Source organism: Ammodytes marinus (assembly GCF_949987685.1).
Source record: "Ammodytes marinus genome assembly, chromosome: 3".
Classification (NCBI taxonomy): Eukaryota; Metazoa; Chordata; class Actinopteri; order Uranoscopiformes; family Ammodytidae; genus Ammodytes; species Ammodytes marinus.
In genome coordinates this window covers 26,544,086-26,565,795 of record NC_137232.1, presented here as the reverse complement: position 1 = coordinate 26,565,795, position 21,710 = coordinate 26,544,086, and the positions used below count along the sequence as shown (strand labels likewise).

Below are 21,710 nucleotides of genomic sequence, written 5' to 3'. Positions count from 1 at the left end.
GGCGGAGCAGGTAAATATCCTTCCCAATGTCTGTTTTGATGTTTTTTTTATCATGTTTTATCACACATATGGATCTGAGATGATGCTAGATATCTTGCTGCTCGAAGACCGCAGTGCATTAATGTGGTGACATAGGGACGAGCGAGGGGACTGCTAACTGCAGTAACTGACAGGAAGTTAGCTAAAAGCACCATTCCGCTTACAGCTCCTTTAAGTCATCAATTACATTTTAAGGGAAGTGACTGAGGAATCAGTGCCATCTGATATCGATCAGGTTTGTCATAAATAATATAAATTATATATTATAAACAATACATGATTAGACAGGTTGATACACACATCTATCCTCACACGCCAAACTGAAAAATCAGATAAGGGGCACATGAGGTTGTGACTCACTGGCCACAACACTGACAAATACTGTAGCGGTTCTGTTCAGACCTGTCTCATGCAAAACATGCTGGGATGTTCTTGGTCTTCAATTTAAGGGTGCTGCAAACTTAAAGGGACAAATGGCATGTGAGGCAGCAGCTACAACCACCTCCATTGACTCCTATCAAGTTTATCAACTTCAACACAGCCTCTTTATGTGTTAAATTAGTGCGTTGTGCCTCTGATCATCTCACATCTCATCAGATGTATTATGATGGAATACCGGATGTTGAACAGGAAACACTAACGTTATCTAATCCAATAACAGTACAATAAATGTCTCATAAATTACCAACAAGAGGAGATGCGAGACATGGTGAACAGTTATGTAGGTCTACTACTCATTACCATCGTAAAACTGATAACATATATTGACTGAGAACATCATCACTGAATTAAAAGCGCGCTGTTGTATTGGCATGTGTGTTTGTGGGTGGTGTGTAAAACACTCACTGCGCGTGCGTCGTCCGCAGAGTAGCGCGCGCCTCTGCCAGTGTGCAGCAACACAGCGCGTGGAGTGTTGTGTAGCCACTGGAGCCACATTACAGCATTTAGGTAGATTCTCCCGGAGAGAAGTAGAAGGTGCGTTTTAAAACCACATTTTGTACTCGGTGTGTATGACATTAAAATGCTTCTAGTTTTTTCAGTTAATTTGTTTACACTTGTTTCCCCCCTCAGCGACTGTTCTCAACTTGTCTCGTTGTTGCAGAGGAGACGAGCAGGGGCAGCGCAGGACGAGTCTCGTGCCATGGTTAATTTGCCAACTTGTTGATGTTACCTCTTCATTTTCTCCTTTTTCTGCCCCCATCTCGCTGTCATTCAGGGTAAGTTGTATTTGTTTACACCTTTACAGACTTTTTTCTCTCTCGCGAATCCCTACAGGAATGTGAACTATCTAGCTAAGGCGTTTGAATTAAACAAAATACATTCCCTTTGGGGGCATTGCATGGGCTGTGTTGCAATACCAGCATGGCATTTGAGCTCCATTAATACAGCTTCATAATTTTGTTGTGACGTCTTAAAAGGACTTAGCTCTTACATATTGTAGGTAGGCCTATCCATCCCAGACAGAAAAAACGGTTGGAAATGTTAATGAAAAACTGAACGAAATGAAACAGGAAAAACAAAACAGTAGGCTACTGTACGTGGTTCTCAAATGTGCCACTGAAACATCCCACTAAACAAACCACGTCTCGTAAGAACTCGCCTGCTGCGATAACATTAGATTATTGGCACCACTTCCCTGTTTCCTTGCCCATCGTTTATTCAATGAAACTCCTGGCCAGGAGTTTCATTGAATGCCAGCATATATCGCAGCAAATGTCTCCTCTCTAAATCTGGGAAGTTAACCAGACTCAACCTGCCAGTGGCCTGCCTCAGGTGTTAAAGGTGAAGTAAGGTTTATTTATGTTAATATAAGTGTAAAATCGCTCTTTATTCATACAGTGATCACTTACATAATGTGCGCGTTTCAGAAAACCGATCTCTCAGCATGTAATCGACAATTAAACTTATTGTAGTATCCTGAAATTTGTATCCTATCTGAAGAGAAGACTCTACAAACCGTCACTTGTCTCACTCACACTCCATGGTATCACTGCCGGTGCACGCCAGAGCAACATGGGTGAATGTGTATGCGCCTACAATGGCGGTGCAGGTAACCAGTGGCGCAAAAAGTGGGTAGGCTATGCGCTATATGCGGCGCCGCACTAGATGATAAAAAGCTTTTGTTTTATATGGCCGATTGTATTTATTAATGCACACTGATTATCGGCCGCGACTCGCGGATTGTCACTGCAGATCTACGTGTCACCTCAAGTTTTTGACTATATCTGTTTTCACAGTTTTTGAATGGTAGTGTAGTGATTTAATTAGCCTATAGCAGGTCAGCGCCAAAACAACACACTCACCTGTTTCCCACTATTATCATATTTGGCACCATTCCAGCGCACGACTGGGGTGTGTGTGTGTGTGTGTGTGTGTGTGTGTGTGTGTGTGTGTGTGTGTGTGTGTGTGTGTGTGTGTGTGTGTGTGTGTGTGTGTGTGTGTGTGTGTGTGTGTGTGTGTGTGTGTGTGTGTGTGTGCGTGTAAGTGAGTGAGTGAGTGAGTGAGTGAGTGAGTGTGAGAGAGAGAGAGAGAGAGAGGGAGTAAGGTCTCCTTACAGAGGCAATGTGCCAGACTCACAATTTCATTTGATTAAAATGTATAAATAACTTAACATGAAAAGACTGAGGTTAAGTTTGTCTTAGTTTCTGTTTCCAATTCACTGAACAAGATGATGGATTCGCTTGGATGCATCTCAGTCTAAAGTGTTGTTTTAAGGTCCTGATCAGACAGTAGACAAGATTCCCAGGTAGTGTAAACTAGAACAGTAGGTTTTTCTTTGGAGCTATGGGTGTAACAACAAAAAAATGTTTCTGAGGAAATGTTTTCTGCGGGTGAGCAGCAGGGCTTATGTACATGTATAGTGTTTGAAGTATGTTGTACAATGCTAAGTATAATGTACAATGCTAAGGAAGGGTGGGGGGGCACCACAATTCAGAATCCCCCAAAGCATTACAATTCAGGATCGGTTTGAATAGTGTGTAAGTTTCACATACAGTATTACAGGAAGCATGAAGAACAATACCTTTAAAGAAGCTTTTCTTTTTTTGTCAGGAAAGAGTGATTTTAAAAATCTGTGTGGAAAATGGCTCTGGAATGTAACATCTCACACTAGAGGAAACAAGCAACTATAAAGCAATGGCACATTTCTGCCCACTCCATTTACTGTCATGAAAAGCATCCCGGGCTGGAATCTTTTACATGCAGAGGGTGGATGGGGGCTCCGCTTGAAAGCATCTATAGATACTGTACCTGCCTGCCTGACTCTGAGAGGGAGAGTGAGAGAGAGAGAGAGAGAGAGAGAGAGAGAGAGAGAGATAATAGTATATAATAGTTTATTGTGAGGGAATTGTGTGCGATAGATTGGTGGAGTTTTTTTGTCTTATTTAATGCCTTTTCTACGGTGGCGCTGAGCATTCACCAAATAAAAAAAAGTTTCACAGCAGGATCTCGTAATTACGAGGAAAATATCTCGTAATTACGAGATAATATCTCATAATTACGTAATTACGAGATAAGGATCTTGTAATTACGAGATAAAGATCTCGTAATTACGAGATAAGGATCACCCACTCATTCATCAATAACGATGCCTGTGTGTGTGTGTGTGTGTGTGTGTGTGTGTGTGTGTGTGTGTGTGTGTGTGTGTGTGTGCGTGTGCGTGTGCGTGTGCGCGTGCGTGTGCGCGTGCGCGTGTGTGCGTGTGTGTGTGTGCAGACGAGGTGAACCTAGCCATAGGCAAACGTAGGCAATTGCCTTGGTTTCCGGACTACAATGGGCCCCATAATCAATACACTTATTTTAAATATTTTTTTACTGTTCATTCATTAATCAGCGATCGCATCGGGTACTGAGGGACATCTTTCGGCTTTACGCCCGTGATCAGCTGCTGGTCCGACTGGGCTTTTCTCCTGAACAGTCCAAGTGACCGCATATCTGCGCAAAGTTGACATGGCTAATACTCATTGTCATGCCCTCCTTGTGGAACGTTCGTATGTGTTTGTATGAGTCAAGGTTCACCTCGTCTGCACACACACACACACACACACACACACACACACACACACACACACACACACACACACACACACACACACACACAGGCATCGTTATTGATGAATGAGAGAGTGATCCTTATCTCGTAATTACGAGATCTTTTCTCGTAATTACGAGATCCTGCTGTGAAACTTTTTTATTTGGTGAATGCTCAGCGCCACCGTACTTTTCTCTCATTCACTTGAAAAAAAAGTTTTATCAACAAGGTTTTTCAAATTTAACCGTTTTTTTGAGCTGTTTTTTTAACGTTTTTCTTAGTAAATACCTTCACACGTTGTATGGGTAAAGTCAAGAAGGTTGGCTGACTAACTTGTTTGGCTCATTTTACTATTCATTTGAACTGAAATAAAAGTTTTCTTTGTCTTTAATTCTCTTCACCAGAGTACACCAAATTGCTTATTTTACATGTTCAAATCACAAAAAATTCTGGGGGGGAAAACCCCAGACCCCCCTACAGGGGTTTGTTTTCAGATATGTCACCTTTTTCATGTCTTATGAGTTTGCATGCCTGACACTAGTGAGGCCACTAAAACCTAAATGCCCAGTATGGTTTTAATTTTTGCTGACCAACCTGTTCTTCACTGTGTCCTTTACTTTTGGGGAAATCAGTGCAGGCAGACATGACATGGTTGAGCCGATCACCTGCTCTAATATGTAATTTAAAATGGAAGTCTGTAATTCGGGGGTGTGGGGGGGGGGGGGGGCGCCTGCTAAGTGTCTGCATACCCCCCAGAAAGTGGGTAGTTGTGCCCCTGCAGGTAACAATCCTTCCCAATGTCTGTTTTGATGGTTTTTATCATGTTTTATCACACTTATGGATCTGAGATGATGCTAGATAACTTGCTGCTTGAAGACCGCAGTGCATTAATGTGGTGACGTAGGGACGAGCGAGGGGACAGCTAACTGCAGTAACTGACAGGAATTTAGCTAAAAGAACCATTCCGCTCACAGCACCTTTAACATTTGTTTGCAGGAAATCTAGTGTAAGTTCTGGCAGAACATCAGAATTAAAATCAAGCCACCAGATCAGGCCAATTGCTAAATGATCTCAAACTGCAAAACAAATCCATAAAGTCACCCTGGGAAACTGCCACTATATCCATGGGGCTGGTGTAAAGTCTTTCCTTTACTTGTTGACATCCCGGGTAAATAATTTAAATGATCTTTTGTTTGCAGAAGGAAGTTTGATCAAATATTGACTCCACAAACGTGTTATATTTTTTTCTATTGCATTAAATTGGACCATTATATCAATGTAGTATTAACATATATATATATCTGTCGGCTGTAAATAAGATTTTCTTTTTCATTATCTGTAAATCTGGTGATTATTGTCTTGATTCTGATCCGTACAATGTCAGAAAACAGAATTCCTAAAGGCAAATGTGAGGTCTTCAGATGTTTGATTTGTTCAAGCCAGCTGTATTAAACCTCTAAATATGCAGTTAACTGTCAGTCACATAAGAAAAACAGCAAAGTATTGGCGATATTACATAAAAGACGACTTAAATAATTCCACTGTCATCAAATTGCTGCCAATACACTTCTTTCACTTTCTCTGCTTCTCTTCCAACAACACTGTTGAACCCAACTCCAGTGAAAACAACTTGTCACATCACGAACGTAATAACCGATAATCTTTTGGATGCCCTGTCATGTGTATAACGGACCTGGCACACTGGCCATGGGACTTTGGCCTAGTATCTTTGTTTTTAGTGAAGATTCCTCTCTGCCAGGCAATGGTCAGGCTTCTGTTGATGTTTTGACTGTCTGGCTGTGAACAGACTATAATGAGAGCATTGCTTTGGAGACACTTAGGCGGAGACTGGGAGGTGATAGAGGAGTAGAGAGAGAATACCAGGTCCAACTTTGTTTTCTGGACAAAGTTAAGTGCAAAACAGTATCAATGAGAAAACAGGCAACATCTCAGGGGCAGACATCCTAGGCACACCAGCCAAATTGCTCCATAAAACTGGTAATTTAAGATACATTTGGACTTCTATGGTCTGAGTAGGATTCCATGTGATCTCTCTTTTATTTTGTCTTAATTGGGAACCATAGCGACCAGAGCTAATGTTAATTAAAACTACAATATAAGAGTCTCAGAGAGGCATCTGGGAGGCATCTTCTTTTCAGTGTGTCCTGTCTTTGTGCTTTACTGACTTTGCTTTTACCAGAGCTGCATTCTCATCTCCCCTGCACCACAAACTTATGACAACAGCCACCACAGGGCACAAATGAACTGTTACGCGCCCCACACACATCCTGCGTCTACCTCTGGAGCGCGTCGCGTTACCTTACTGCTGCCTCTCTCGGACTTTTCTCGGACACACATGCAACGTCTCAGCAGCTGCTGCTGCAGCGCTGCTTCTAAAAGCCCTATCTTTCTACATAGAGTTTTCATAGATAATTCCCATTAAAAATGAAGTTCTTTCATGTCATCTATGATGCATATGATTTATATTGAGTCTGGACAGTAATCCGTGCGCCCCATTGCCATTTTTTTTCTTTTTTTTTGCCATATTTTCGCTTGTTGGAAGTTTTATTTTGAAGGGGACACACCAGGAAATGGTGAAACTACAGCGAAAGCTGCCAGTATGAAGTCAATATGACTCTCAGCAGAGTATTTAAAAAATCACTTTACTGATTTATACGGGAGAGAGAGAGGGGTGTGTGGTCGGGGAAGAAGAAGGCCGTAGACACAGATAGAGCAACGGAAAACTGTTGCGCTCATCATGATCTTTTTTATTTCTTCACTATATTGGATCTCTATATGTGTCATTTATCCAAGAATGAAATGCCAGAACTAATTGAAAATTAGGTTTTAAATCCCTCGGATTTTGATTGCACAATTAAATCGTGAAATAAAGGGATTATTTGCGTATACGACTGAGGGATGTTTTATTTTGAAATAAACACACCGGGTAAACGTGTAACTAGAGTGAATGCTGCTGGTATGACTGTCAGCAGAGTATTTCTCTATCAGTTAAAGCACAGAGACGCGAGAGAGACGCGCTGCTCTCAGAAAAAAATAGGCGAGCCTCCTGAGGTGAAGGGGAGCGTCGCTGCAGACGTGCCTCCGACGCGTCTGAGGTTGGATGTGTGCTCGCTCTACGTTGATTTCACAGTCTGTGACAAAAAGTCAGACGCAGACGCGAGGTAGACGCGCAGTAGAGGTAGGATGTGTGTGGGGCGCGTTAGTTAGCACTATGCTGAGCTTTTGATAAGCGTTTTGCCTCACACACCAAGGTGTGTATCACGCTGTTTCATCAATTTGCAGCAGCTTATGTCTGGGGGAAAAACATGTTTCTTACCGGTGCTGTTTTTCAAATAGCGTACTTCTGGTGTTTAATTATGGCAAACTTCCTATCTACATCCATGGAAAATAACCACAGACATAAAAACAGTTAAAACTGATGCAATTGTTATGGTTGTTGTAAATCTTAAAAGAAGTAACAACTTTTGGTCTTCCGGCTTAGCGGTCAATGGAGTAAGACTTGACTTTGGTAGCTCCTGCAATCTTCATCTCAACATGACTTAATGACAATGCTCTAAATGACAAAAAACTTGGATTTAGGTAGAAATGTTGTCAGTAGTTTATAGAATAAAACCAAAATGTTCATTCTACTCAAAAACATATGCCTATACATTGTAAAACGAGAGATACTGAACATTTGGAGGGGTCTCTTAAATTTTTCCAGAGCTGTATAACAAACTCCTGTACTATGACAGTTCACCAACCACCAAGGTCAAGACGGCCTGGGAACAGGAAAATTAAATATTCACTGCGAGGTAACACTGAAGACTTTTCTGTTTCCATTTTAACCTGTACTTTTAATTTTATTTAAATGTTTTACTTCTTTTCATTCGCTTTTAAATGTCTTCTAATGTGTTTTATGTATTTTAATCTTGCCCCTGTAAAGCACTTTGAGTGGCCTTGTGTTTTAATTGTGCTATATAAATAAACTTGCCTTGCCTTGCCTAACACATACAAGTTCTACAACAAGTGGCAATCCTTCTTAAAAATGTTCAACTCTCTTTCTTCTCTTTCTGTTGACTGATAGGCCCCACCCCATCCACCACCCCTTTGTGTGTGTGTGTGTGTGTGTGTGTGTGTGTGTGATTATTGTTTCATTTGTATTATTTGTAAATGCTATTTAATTTTTTTTAAAGTTTAAATATTACTATTATTATTTTTTTATTATGATGATTATTATTGTTTGATTATTCCTTCCTGTAATGTCTAAAAAAGAAAAGTCAGAAATTATGGCATTTGTTTTGACTCACTGTTCATTTCTTTGTACCCACTGTGCCATATTTTCAATAAAAATATAAAAAAAAAATAAGTAACAACTTTTGGACCAACCAATTTTAGTCACAGCTCATATCATAGCTTCGTTGATATCCTCACCGCTTCTCCCCATGATTCCATCACTATTTTCCTTGAAAGAAGCTGGGATGCTGGGTCAGTACTTTAACCCAAGTGTTAGTGACTCGCTATCTCTACTGCAGCTACGTGTCGACTGAAAATAACCTCAGCGGGGACGGATATATTATTAGCTACTGAGCACTTGGAGCGTAATAAAACTATATACCTTCTCACCCTCAACCACCACCCTAACCGAAATCGAACTTGAACATAGTGTAAGGCTGATGACAACAACATTACAATTTAGTCAGATGATCTTACTGGAAGGAAACTTGTTGTTGATAAGGTTTAGGTTTCACTGCCCTCTGCCCCATCTCCTGTCTATAGGACTTATTTCCTCAGAACTGCATTCGCTTCCCCATGTGTTTGGCAACCGCTTTGAGGCGAGTCACACCGAGAATGACCTGATGAAATCCTCATCTCCAAATCCTTACAGCAACATGCACGGACACAGTTTTGTTACAGAAATTACTCCAAATTATCACCACGAGAGCGCTTTGTGATGTGTCCCGAGGCCTTGTGTGTGATCCACTTTTTGGGCTAAGTGCTTTCTTTGTGGACTACAGTAATAACCGGCCTAACATGTTGGTTACTTTGGTTCTGCCAAAAAGGGATTCTCCACAAAAGATTTATGCATACTCTGTTCTCTCTAGCTATGCAATATTGTCCATATATGCACTCAAGGCTTTCGTTGTTCGTCTGTGGAAATTTAAACAATCAGTGCAAACACATAATTTTTCTGGGAAGACGAAGAGAGGAAGGATTAGTTCAAATGTGCTTGCTGCTTGCTGGGTACGTGAGAAGTGGCCTGTGCTCTCCATGGTGAGTTTTGAAGTTGTTTATTAGTTGCCTTTGACTGATTGCAATTCGGTCTAATGCTGCAAGCCATTGTTTGATTCTCCCCTTGACCATATGGCAGGCGTCGAGCTTGAATATCACCCCTCGTCAGCATCCTTGTATCTATATATAGTGCAGCTGATTGGTTTAGTATGTCTGCTGTGTTATTAACCCAGTGCCTGTCCTGAGGATTGATCGACTCGTATTAGCCTGCACCATATTAGCTTAGATAATCAGATGATGTTTTTTTGTAATAAAGACAAAGGGCTGTGATGTGATGTGATGTGATGTGATGTGTGTGTGTGTGTGTGTGTGTGTGTGTGTGTGTGTGTGTGTGTGTGTGTGTGTGTGTGTGTGTGTTTCCCCACTGCAGCTGCATCTTTCTCTGTTGGGGAAAATTAAAGTAATGCTTGTTGTTTATTATCTTAGTAAAAACGGATGTTTATGTTTGTGTTCTGACGTGTACATGCATGTTTTGCACATTGAAGTCCATGTGTGACAGTGCTTTTCGTTCCCTTCTCAGCCATTTAAAAAATGCAAATGATTTTAGCCAAAGCAGAAGTGTGTGTATACACATGTGGACGCCTGTGTGGGCTGGAGAGCGAGGAGCAGTGGGCATGAATCATTGATTAGCATGGCCAGGCACGATTGAGAACAGAGATGGTAGAGTAATTGGGCTGAATTGTTCCCTAAACCCTCTTCAACTCAATATCTCCCAGCTAAATTCATTTACATCTCCTGTTCTGTGTTTGTATCAGAGACAGGCATTCTTTATGTACAGTAGGAGTCTTTCTGAGCTTGCGTCTGCAGTCACGAGTTGCTCTTACCGAAAGGACAACATCTCCGGAGTCTGACTATGCCGAGCACTTAGCGTACATTGGATTAATCAGAACTTTTTCCCTTAATGACAAACAGCCTGCTACTGTTGGAAATGGCGCTGAGAGCTGTCAGGGTGAACCAGAACAGTGAATTTGTAGGCCGTAGTGACCGAAACAATTAACTGAAACACTCTCAAATGCTCTGTAGAGGTGCGAAGAACCGCAGAGTTGGTAATAAATCTCTGTTCTTTTCACTGTGGGTGACAGCTTTCACATTATTCCTTCAGTCATTTGATGTATTGTTAATGTAAACTAATGATAACTGCAGCTTTATGGTTTAGGTCTGTTTCTGTCGATTTACTCCCCTGCCTTTCTCAGTGTCTTAAGAAACTAAAAGTGAGGCTAACTTCTAACTGTCGATATTGACATGGTCCTGGTTGTCTCACCTTACCATAACCATGATTGAATAATCATCAACCTAATATGTGGGGTTTGATTTACAGCCCTGTTCAGCTGCTAATCTCCTCAAGCCTATTTGTCCTGTGTCACACTCACAGTCTTGAAGGGAGGTTTATAAATAATCTTGCGTTGCCTTCAGCTCTGCCTTTTTGGCAGGCCTTAGAGCAGAGTATGTCACACAGCCTGTTTCTCTTGTCAAAGCATGTTAGAGAGAGGAAGATATACGGAGTGCAGAGTGACGACAGTGACCAGTAACATTACTCCTGTGAGAAGGACTGGTGTGTACAGATAACATTTCATTTGGTGTCTTTTATTGTCTCCGGATTTGGGAAGGGGAATTAGCTCAAATGGTAGAGCGCTCGCTTAGCATGCGAGAGGTAGCGGGATCGATGCCCGCATTCTCCAGTAAACGTTTTGACTGCAGACACCTACACACAAGTGGGTAAGATGATTGCTACAGACCTACAATGGAAACCGTGTAGAAACAGCAGATTTGTCTTTAATCAACTCGACTGAATGATTGGCTGTCTGGGTTTCCAGGCACATGCTATTTGCTCATTGTAACATTTGTAACATACAGTATTAGGGATGCAACTTTTATAGATGTTGGTATTGCGATTAAAGTTCAGGCACCAGGTTTGTCTTTGTTCCACCTGCAGTCTGCCGGTTGCAGTGTATATTTGTTTAATTTTCTTTACACTGCACAATCATTGTTCATAGAAAAATAATGTACCATAATGTCCCTTTTTTGAGAGTGAGAACACAAACACTAGTTGTAGTTGAGCCCTAACAGTGACAAAACCTTGATGTTTTAAAGCGCTATAGTGACATTGATCATTCCTGCATCCCTACAACATATTTGATCATTGGCACAATTTTTTATTATCAGATGCACAATAAGAATCCTTAGCTTACTACCATTCTAAAAACAAGATTTTTCTTTTTTTATCATAGCTCAACCTCACATGAATATCCCTTCAATGAGGAGGACCTGTAGCAGGGTTCAAATGTCCAGACCATGTGTCCTTTTTTCTCAAAGAAAGTGTTTAAGGAGCAGATGTATTTTAGGAAACCTTCCAAAAGTACTCGCATGTGGGCAAAAAAAGCTGCACTGAGTCACATAGCAAACGTATGTGACACCCAAAATGACACAACCAAATTCATTCCTGCCAAGGGTTTGTAAGCAATGTTTGAATTAGTGTTTGCCGTTAGTGTCGCGATGAATTGAACATGCGGTTAAAAGAATGACACACACAACACAGCTTTTTATGTTATTTATTTTAGATTTGTGTCTTTTATTTGTGTCACTTTCCTTTCTAAATGTTATTGGCCTCAAATATGCCAACAACAAACATTGAGTCATTCTGATGATAAATGAACTTGTGAAAATTTCAAAATGCAAACATAATTTTTTTTAACATAGGTATGTGGTGTGGTTCTGTCGCTCTGTGCTTCATGTTTTTACCGTGTTTATCCAGATTATGCTGCCATTAAACTAAAATCAAGACGGACTAGAAAATGATATACAGCCTTGTGAATGCAGATATGAGTGCAGATATGATCACATCACTTACTGTTTGCTCTCTAAAGTGTTGGAAAATTGGCAGCATGACCATATTAAACACACACACATCTCAGATTTCAGGGGATCTCTTTGGCACATGTTATCCTGTATGATCCGACATGCTTACAGTGGAAACATACTCAGTCATCATTATTGCAACACAGAAACAATACATGGCTGTTAGTGAAAGTGAAATGAGAAACTATGAATGTCAAGAGTCATCAAAGGCTAATTAACCGGAGTCATATCAGTTCATAAGATGTTTGAATTTGCACGTGTTAGTTTCACAACATCTTTACAGTAGAACAGATGAGGTTGACTTGAGTAAAACCGTGTAAGAAGCTTGTTCGCGTTTCTGTTGAACGCTAGTATAGATTACTCAATCCACTTCATTTTGTGACAGCTTTGAAAAGCAGCCTCAAACAAAGCCTCTTCAATACACAATCAGTTAAAACTGACAAGGTCAAGGCTGCACCGGTGGATAACGATACCACAGAAGCCTAAAGAGATCAGGAAGAGGTTTCACTTCTCTTCTTGCCCTTTTCCCCTTAATTCATTTAAAAATAAATTGACAGTCAACACTTTATTATTTTTTCACTAACAATGTATCCTCCTACCGGTAATAAATGATTATCTGCAACGCGCTTGGCATATGAGATCTTCATTTGGCAGATCTCAGCTGTTCTTCCTGCTTTGCTCTGAAGAAACTAGCAAGGGCTTGTTTGGATGCAGTATTTTTTGATTGTACATTCATTGGCAGAAAACCGTGCAGTGTCATACTACATAGTGGAGACTGGTCAGTGACCACTTACTACTTTAGTAAGTAAATATTACATTGGGTTTCATGTTACTGCTTGCTCTTTGTCATTTGTTAACTGTGTTTGCATTTCAACCTTCTGAAACGCCAACAAGCAAAAAGTGACACAACTTTCCACGGATTGCAGCTTTTACAAAAATAAAAATAAATCAGATGAAGAAAGATGGTGTTCATTACAGTTAAAATCAGTTAACCTGCTATCAGCATGCCTGAACACGTACACTGCCCTTTAAAAACGCCTCTGGGGAAAAAACAAGCCCCTCTTCGGTAACACTTTACAATAAGGTACACAAAATTGTAGTAGCTACTACATACCTACTACATAGATATGTGTTACCTACTATATAGGCTTTTTTTGTGTTACCTACTACATAGGGTTTTTTTTTGTGCTACCTAACACATAGGTTTTTTTTTGTGCTACCTAACACATAGGTTTTTTTTTTGTGCTACCTATGTGTTAGGTAGCACAAAAAAAAAACCTATGTAGTAGGTAACACAAAAAACCCCTATGTGTTAGGTAGCACAAAAAAAACCTATGTGTTAGGTAGCACAAAAAAAACCCTATGTAGTAGGTAACACAAAAAAAAACCTATGTGTTAGGTAGCACAAAAGAAAAAACCCCTATGTGTTAGGTAGCACAAAAAAAACCCTATGTAGTAGGTAACACAAAAAAAAACCCTATGTGTTAGGTAGCACAAAAAAAACAATGTAGTAGGTAACACATATCTATGTAGTAGGTATGTAGTAGCTACTACAATTGTGTGTACCTTATCGTAAAGTGTTACCCCCTCTTCTCCTCCAATCATAAAATGGAATGCATTTTTGACAGTGTGATTTATGGATTCAGTCAGACATCACTTTCTACTCTGCAGTGTTTTCAGGAAGATTTGAGTGACTGTCACAATGTCATTTGGTTTTGAAATAAGCCATAAAAGTCTAGACAGGCTGGTCAACAAATAAAAAAATCGAAATAACGCTGTAAATCCGGGAAATCAGTCATCAATCAGCAAATGAAGCCAACGCCAGTGCACTTTCCAAATGCTTCATCGGTCTTACTATGCCCGCTCGTTGGTTCAGTGAACTGAAAAGTTTTATTGTCCGCTAGTGCTCTATTTCCTTTCAACCCTCTCCTTCAATTACTCTTATCAGGAAATAGGAGATCATGCATCACTACTATCCCAAAAAATATCAACGTCATGCACCCACTCACAGGAGTAAACTTAAAACCCACACATACAAGCACACACACAGACAATGTTTTTTGCTGTTACAAGACACCGTGCATTGTACACATTGTGACACATGCACACCTATTCAGTGGAAGGGGTGCTAGTTGTGAAACGTCATGAGTCACACAGTCTGACGAGGTTATGAAGTAGGTGGCTTAAATCAATAAATCACTTACTTGCCCAAATGCTGCTATGAAAGACAGGGGTATCTCTGATATTGGTGGTGGTGGCAGAAGTAATTAAGATTGTTGATGAATGTCAGCCTGTTCCAGACACTGTAAGCTGCGAGTGGGAGAACAGATGTCTTCAGTGGTTTTCATTTCAAAATTTGCAGCTGTCCAACTTCCACATGTTACAAATGATGGTAGGATTACATTATTATAATGGGCTGCCTCTTATTTTCAGCCTGGCACCGCCCGCCTACAAACTTCCGCTCAATTTTCATTTCCCTTCAGTAGTCAGGGTGTGTGGTATATTAGTGGGTTCTATCCAGCCAGATTTCTACCAGTCCAATCAGCAAATAGAGGGAGTGGCTCAGAAGTCGGTGCATGAATATGTCACGACCAAACGTTATGCGATTGGTTGGCAGATCCAGAGTTGCACTCGGCAGATCCAATAGTTTTAAACGTCTTCAAGTGAGGTAACGTTTGTCAATTGAGCGATTCCAGACCTTCTGTACAAATGAAATGAAGTACGATGGTCTGGTAGGACCAGGCTATCTTATTTTATTTCCACTATTTATTTTGTCTTGCAAATACTGCTGCTAAATACACAGTGACTGTCTTGTATAAGAGCACATGTGAAGTACAGTTATTAGGTACGCATATAATACAATGCAAATCAATAGATAATCGTTTGATTTGGTCAACGTTGTTTGTATTTATTCTTTCCAACTTCATATCATTGATAATAATTATTTTAGTTATTACCCCATCACATTAACCTGGTAGGTAGTTATTTTGTTGGTTAATATTGAATTTCAGAAATATATGATGACCTGAAATACAAAATAAACTAGTGTTTTTCTACCTGTTTTTCCTTTTTAAAGGAAGAAATTACCAGTTGCAAGCTATTATCACACTTGCATACATTTACCGGTTGTGACCAGTTCAACCAAAAGTGATTTATTTAAAAAACTTGAAAATATTGAAACGGTAATACTGTTGTTTCCCTGTCTTGTCCCATTTGTCATAGCTACCCTGCAAATATGTGTCAAATGTAGCCTTGCTATTTTGATCTTGGATTGTGCTCAGTTCATACTTAACTCTCATAAAGCCATTATGATTTACTGAACCTTGTTGCCTGATTGGTAAAATGTAGACTCATCAATACTTTTCTAAATTTAGTGTCAAGTATGTGCTCAATGTTATTGCTTGCCTCTGTGGTGTTGGATATGTTGATGGCCTAAATAAAACAAATTGTGATCTCTTGTGCCCTCTGATGGACAGTAGTAGTACTAACTCAGTCATCACATCTTCACTGCAGAACTCCAAAAAACAACATTTTAACTAAATACACACACAGGCATGCACATTATAGGCACAAATGTGTGCACACAGTCTGTTAGTTAAAAGATAAATCTGTTAATGCTAAAATAGCTCATCAGCTATAGCTGGATGCACTATACCGGTACATTACCTATGTTGCATTACTTTTTCTCATCCCTGTTAAATGCAAGTACACTTTCAATTTCAAATACAACATATCCCTTAAGCGTTATTGTTAAGTTTTAAGCATAACTGCTTTGCAGTTCTTTGAGTATAGCGTTTAATTTGGAATAGTAATATCTCCCTGACACTTTGATATGGCAAATAGCTCAGAATTCCATTGTTAAAGAATGTACAATCATATGAAAAAGTTTGGGAACCCCTCTCAGCCGGCATTATAATTGACTCTGCTTTCACAAAAAAAATATAAAAGTGGTATGTCTTTAATTTACCAGGAACAGCTAAGTACTGGGATGTTTTCCAAACAAAGATTTTTTGAAAAGCAGTATTTGGTTGTATGAAATAAAATAAAATGTGAAAAACTGGCTGTGCAAAAATATGGGTACCCTTGTGGTTTTGTTGATTTTAATGCCTGTAACAGCATGTAAAACTGATGAATTTAAACACAAAGTTGGTTGGATTATGTTGTTAAGCCTTGAACCTCATAGAAATGTCTGTTTAATCATGAGAAAATTTATTTTAGGTGCCTAAATGCAAGTTGTACTTCTCTTTGACTCTCTGCTGAAGTGAGACAGAATGGGATCATCAAAACTGCTCCCAAAAGATCTTAAAAACAAAGATTATTCATTATCATGGTTTAGGGGAAGGCTACAAGAAGCTTTCCCAAAGGTTTCAATTGTCAATTTCTACTGTAAGGAACGTTGTCAGGGAATGGAAGGACACAGGCACAGTTGCAGTTAAACCCAGGTCTAGCAGACCAAGAAAAGTACAAGAGCGGCATATGCGGCGGATTGTGAGAATGGTTGCACACAACCCAAAGATCACCTCCAAAGACCTGCAAGAACATCTGGCTGCAGATTGTGTATCTGTACATGGTTCAACAAATCAGTGCAATTTGCACCAAAACATCTGTATGGCCAGGTGATGAGAAGGAAGCCCTTTCTGCGCCAACGCCACAGATACAGTTGCATGGAGTATGCAAAAGCTCATTTAGACAAGCCAGATTCATATTGGAAGAAAATGCTTTGGACTGATGAGACAAAAATTAAGTTATTTGGTCTTTATAAAAAGCAGATGTTTTGGTGCAAATTGCGCTGAATTGTTGAACGATGTACAGATACACAATCTGCAGCCAGATGTTCTTGCAGGTCTTTGGAGGTGATCTGTGGGTTGTGTGCAACCATTCTCACAATCCTCCACCTATGCCACTCCTGTTTTTTTCTTGGTCTGCCATGCCTGGGTTTAACTGCCACTGTGCCTGTGTCCTTCCATTTCCTCACAACGTTCCCTACAGTCGAAATTGACAATTGAAACCTTTGGGAAAGCTTCTTGTAGCCTTCCCCTAAACCATGACAATGAACAATCTTTGTTTTTCAGATCTTTTGGGAGCTGTTTTGATGATCCCATTCTGTCTCACTTCAGCAGAGAGTCAAAGAGAAGTGCAACTTGCATTTAGGCACCTAAAATAAATTTTCTCATGATTAAACAGACATTTCTATGAGGTTCAAGGCTTAACAACATAATCCAACCAACTTTGTGTTTAAATTCATCAGTTTTACATGCTGTTACAGGCATTAAAATCAACAAAACCACAAGGGTACCCATATTTTTGCACAGCCAGTTTTTCACATTTTATTTTATTTCATACAACCAAATACTGCTTTTCAAAAAATCTTTGTTTGGAAAACATCCCAGTACTTAGCTGTTCCTGGTAAATTAAAGACATACCACTTTTATCTTTTTTTTTGTGAAAGCAGAGTCAATTATAATGCCGGCTGAGAGGGGTTCCCAAACTTTTTCATATGACTGTATATTAAAATCAAAGTAACGAGCCCCTCGTTTCTCTCCCTGTCTCTCCTCCAGAATGTGAAGATGCCCCAATCTCTCAACTCCTTCGTAACGGAAACGGTCATCTCCAAAACGTTCCCTCTGGACTTCTTCTCGACCAGCGAACACCCGACAGAGCCGTACGCGGCCGACAGCTTCGTCACCAGCGTCAGCAACCTCAGCAGTGTGAGTGGGTTAGGAGGAGGCCTCCGCTGCACCTATAAGGAAGACTTTAAACGTATTTTACTTCCCGCTGTCTACACTGTTGTCTTCTTGCTGGGCCTTCCTCTGAACTCTGCCGTCATCCTGAAGATATGGAGGACTCGGCCCAATCTGTCCAGAAGCAACATCTATATGCTCAACCTGGCCATAGCCGACTTCCTGTATGTGATGTCACTTCCTCTGCTCATCTACAACTATGGCAGCCATGACTACTGGCCCTTTGGGGAATTTGCCTGTAAATTGGTCAGGTTTCAGTTCTACAGGTGAGATACTTCATACTGATAGTGAATATTGGCAAAAAAAAGATTTATTTCTACAGCTGTGCGTTAAAAGTATATTGTGTGTGTGTATAAGCCTCAGAGGATCTAAATCATCTGAACACATTTACAGAAAACTCTGCTTATATGAGATGCCATAAATAATACAAATAACAGCGCATAGGATTGTGCAGTCTCCCCTCATAGCCACTGATGGGGTTACAAAAGATTTTACATATGAAGAGTGGGAAAAAAGCACAAGTGTGTCATGTATAACCTTGACTGGACATTGCACAGCTGCCGTTTTGATACAAGGTGACACCACCAAATGCAAATATGATACAATACAATGTAGCTTAAGAAAGATTCAACTTAACAGTATTTTCTTTGACCCCTTTTTCCTACTTCAGTAATCTCCATGGCAGCATCCTCTTCCTCACCTGCATCAGTGTGCAGCGTTACGTGGGCATCTGCCATCCTCTGGCCAGTTGGCACAAGGAGGGCGGTCGCCGGCTGGCCTGGTATATCTGTGGAGGCGTATGGCTGGTGATCATTGTCCTGTGTGCGCCCACTTTTCACTTTGCCGCGACTGGAATCCAGCGTAACCGCACGGTGTGCTACGACTTGAGCACACCGACGCGTTCATTGGAATACTATCCGTACGGCATGGCTCTGACCTTCCTGGGCTTTCTGCTGCCCTTCATGGGTGTGATGGTTTGCTACTGTCGGATGGCCCACATCCTCTGTCGCCCGGTGGCCCTCCGTGGTGTCTGCAAGGCCAGCGCGGAGAAACGGGACACGGCGGTGAGAATGATTGTTGTAGTGGCGACGGTGTTCTGCATAAGCTTCCTGCCATTCCACTTAACCAAGACCATGTACCTGATGGTGCGCACTCTGCCCAATGCCCCGTGCAAGACAAGGAACCTGTTCTCCATCATCTATAAGAGCACCAGGCCGTTTGCCAGCATGAACAGCTTTCTGGACCCAATTCTGTTTTATTTCACACAGCCACGCTACCGCCAGAGCACCAAAAGGTTTATGCTCAGAGTCACCACCACCAAGGAAAAGGGCACCAGTGTGTGAGCGAATAGACTTCCAACAGTTTTTCTAAAATTCTTGTTGCTACACCAGTGGTAAATGCCAGGATGCCGTAAAGTCCTTTTCCTTTCCACTCACTGTAATGAAGAACTGTAACTTCCTATTAAGAGGTACTGTCATAGCAAGAAGTATTTAGTGACGAAACGTAACGTTTGTAATATTATACAAAGGTACACATAAACTGTGAAAACTAAGAAGACAACTTACCACAGTCTAACACAATTTACCTGTGTATTTTTTCTTGGGAAATCAGACATTTTGGACTTCTCATAGAGATTCCTGATTGTGTAGTATCTCTATGTCATTATTATTGTATCTGTACATGTAATGTACATGATGCTTGCTATATTATCTGCAGACCGGGGCATTCACATTGTGCATTGTCTCAATTATCTGTGGCATGTTCACTTTCAGTCTCCGCTGTGCACTGGATAGTAATTTTTTTTGTAAATTAACTTTTTTGTTTGATGAAATTTGGGAATTTTTTTGTGCATTTTATACGGATTATAAGACTTTCATGTGAAGGTGTTTACTGTGTTGTCCCGTAAAGGTGACACTTGGTTTTGTTTTAACATTATCCAAGTTTAAGGCTTGTTGTTGTGTGTTTTCACCACTGGAGGGTGTGTGCACCCAACTGCACTGAAATGTTGGTTGTGATCTTTGAAATGTGTTTTTATAGTTATTGTCATGGTTTTATCCAATAAGGATTATATTTTAGCTGCTACAATCTACAATATCCAGCTCATACCAAAATAAGTAGGCCAATAAACCATCACCATAACCATTCTGCAGTGAACAAGGAAATCAATGTAAAGGTTTGTGCCATGTTGATTCATTAAAAAGGGAGGGGAAAATGCAATCAGGTGCAATAAATGCTCTAACGGAAGGGAACATTTAATATAGGGACTAACTTAAGGCTGAACCCTGGTGTGTAAACCCTTCCCATGGAATTAGGATTTCTGTTCCAAGAAATCACCTGTGTATTGTTTCGTAGCTCGAACTGAATAATAATAAGATGAAAAAAAATCATCTTTTATTTGGCCATCTATCGGTATTGCACGTGGAGTTATACCAATTAACTGAGCTACTAAGTCAAAAATGTTGTCATTTTTGATGTTGAATGAACATAAATGCAGAGGTGTTTTTTTTTGTAACTGCATATTGCTGTAGCTTAACTTCAATGCTATGTTTGTTTTACAATTTTCTTTGCTAGTATGCATTTTTAAATGCATTTAAATTGCCAGCAGTTTTTAAATAGCTATGAAGCCACTGTAACAGACAACCTTCAGGCAGCCTTATATCAAAACACTGAGTTTTTAGCCCCATGAGGGAAAACATGTTGTGTTTGTCGATTAAATGTGGACTTGTAATTTTCATGCATTTTAAATGAAAGGGACATTTTAACAGCAATATGAGGTCATGTGCTTAATAATGTCAGGAATGTTTTAATGCATGTATGTCTGTACAGTACTGTAGTGATATTTCCGATGTCCGATTTATTTTGGTCTTGTGTGAGGTCCGTTTAGAGAAATTCGGATGGATGTGCACTGTACCAACTTATGACTGTAAATCAGTATTATTATTTAGAGTATTTTCATTGATAGCATTTTATTTTTGTTACATAGACATAATTATGTAGATCAAAAAAGTTACATTTACGTTTTTTATATAGCCTATCAAGTTTTTTTTCTCTTACCATGCAACCTTCTTGAGGTGTCTGTCAAACAGTTCCGCATGTCATGAAAATGTAAAAGTAACTGAAAACAGCCATTAAAAAATGATTACATTATTTCAAAAATTGTATTTTTGTAACAACACATGAACTTTTACCCTTCCTCTCAGATACGTTTGGAAAGTTGGCTGAATACATTTGTAACCAAGCCAACTTTGAGGAGATGTCCAGATATTATATGTGCAATGCGTGTATATTAAAGTGATTCGTATTTATGAATTAATCCTCGAATGCAACCTGCATCTTCCCTGACAAAATTAACCATCCCAATTTAAAGGTTAACACAATTTCGAAATGACAGCGTTTGGTATGAATATTTATAAAATATAAATATGTTTTGAAAAGTCTTGTAATTTGTTTGAAATTGTTTAGTGAGTTAAACAAAAGTCATGAAATAATAATAAAAAAAAAAAAGTCTGCCCCAAGTGATAGAGAATTCAACAAATACAGCGTCCACTTACAAAAAAAATATCTATTGACTACCACCAATGACCCGACATTACACAGGTCAGACTGTGGAGGACGCTACAGTCAGCTTCTCCTCACAGGGAATGCAACACAGAATTCCTCTGTGGAACAAAAGGACCTGTTAACCAGACAGCCACATAGGAAGCACCACAGAGGGGTTATTGTGCATGGGTAAAAAACTTTTTCTTTGTTTT

General features: G+C 40.0%; 1 protein-coding gene across 2 annotated transcripts; it reads left to right on the top strand.

Moving 5' to 3' along the window:
- Positions 1 to 934: 934 nt before the first annotated feature.
- On the top strand, positions 935 to 21,171 carry p2ry6 (pyrimidinergic receptor P2Y6). Of its 2 annotated transcripts, none has more exons than XM_080053564.1 (4): positions 935 to 1,014; positions 1,111 to 1,256; positions 17,776 to 18,224; positions 18,629 to 21,171. In XM_080053564.1, the coding sequence occupies exons 3-4, from the start codon at positions 17,785 to 17,787 to the stop codon at positions 19,299 to 19,301; spliced, it is 1,113 nt and encodes a 370-aa protein (XP_079909690.1). In that variant the 5' UTR covers positions 935 to 1,014; positions 1,111 to 1,256; positions 17,776 to 17,784; the 3' UTR covers positions 19,302 to 21,171. The 2 variants fall into 2 exon arrangements, with proteins under 2 accessions (XP_079909690.1, XP_079909691.1); XM_080053565.1 differs by having other exon boundaries at positions 954 to 1,014; positions 1,142 to 1,256.
- Positions 21,172 to 21,710: the final 539 nt, after the last annotated feature.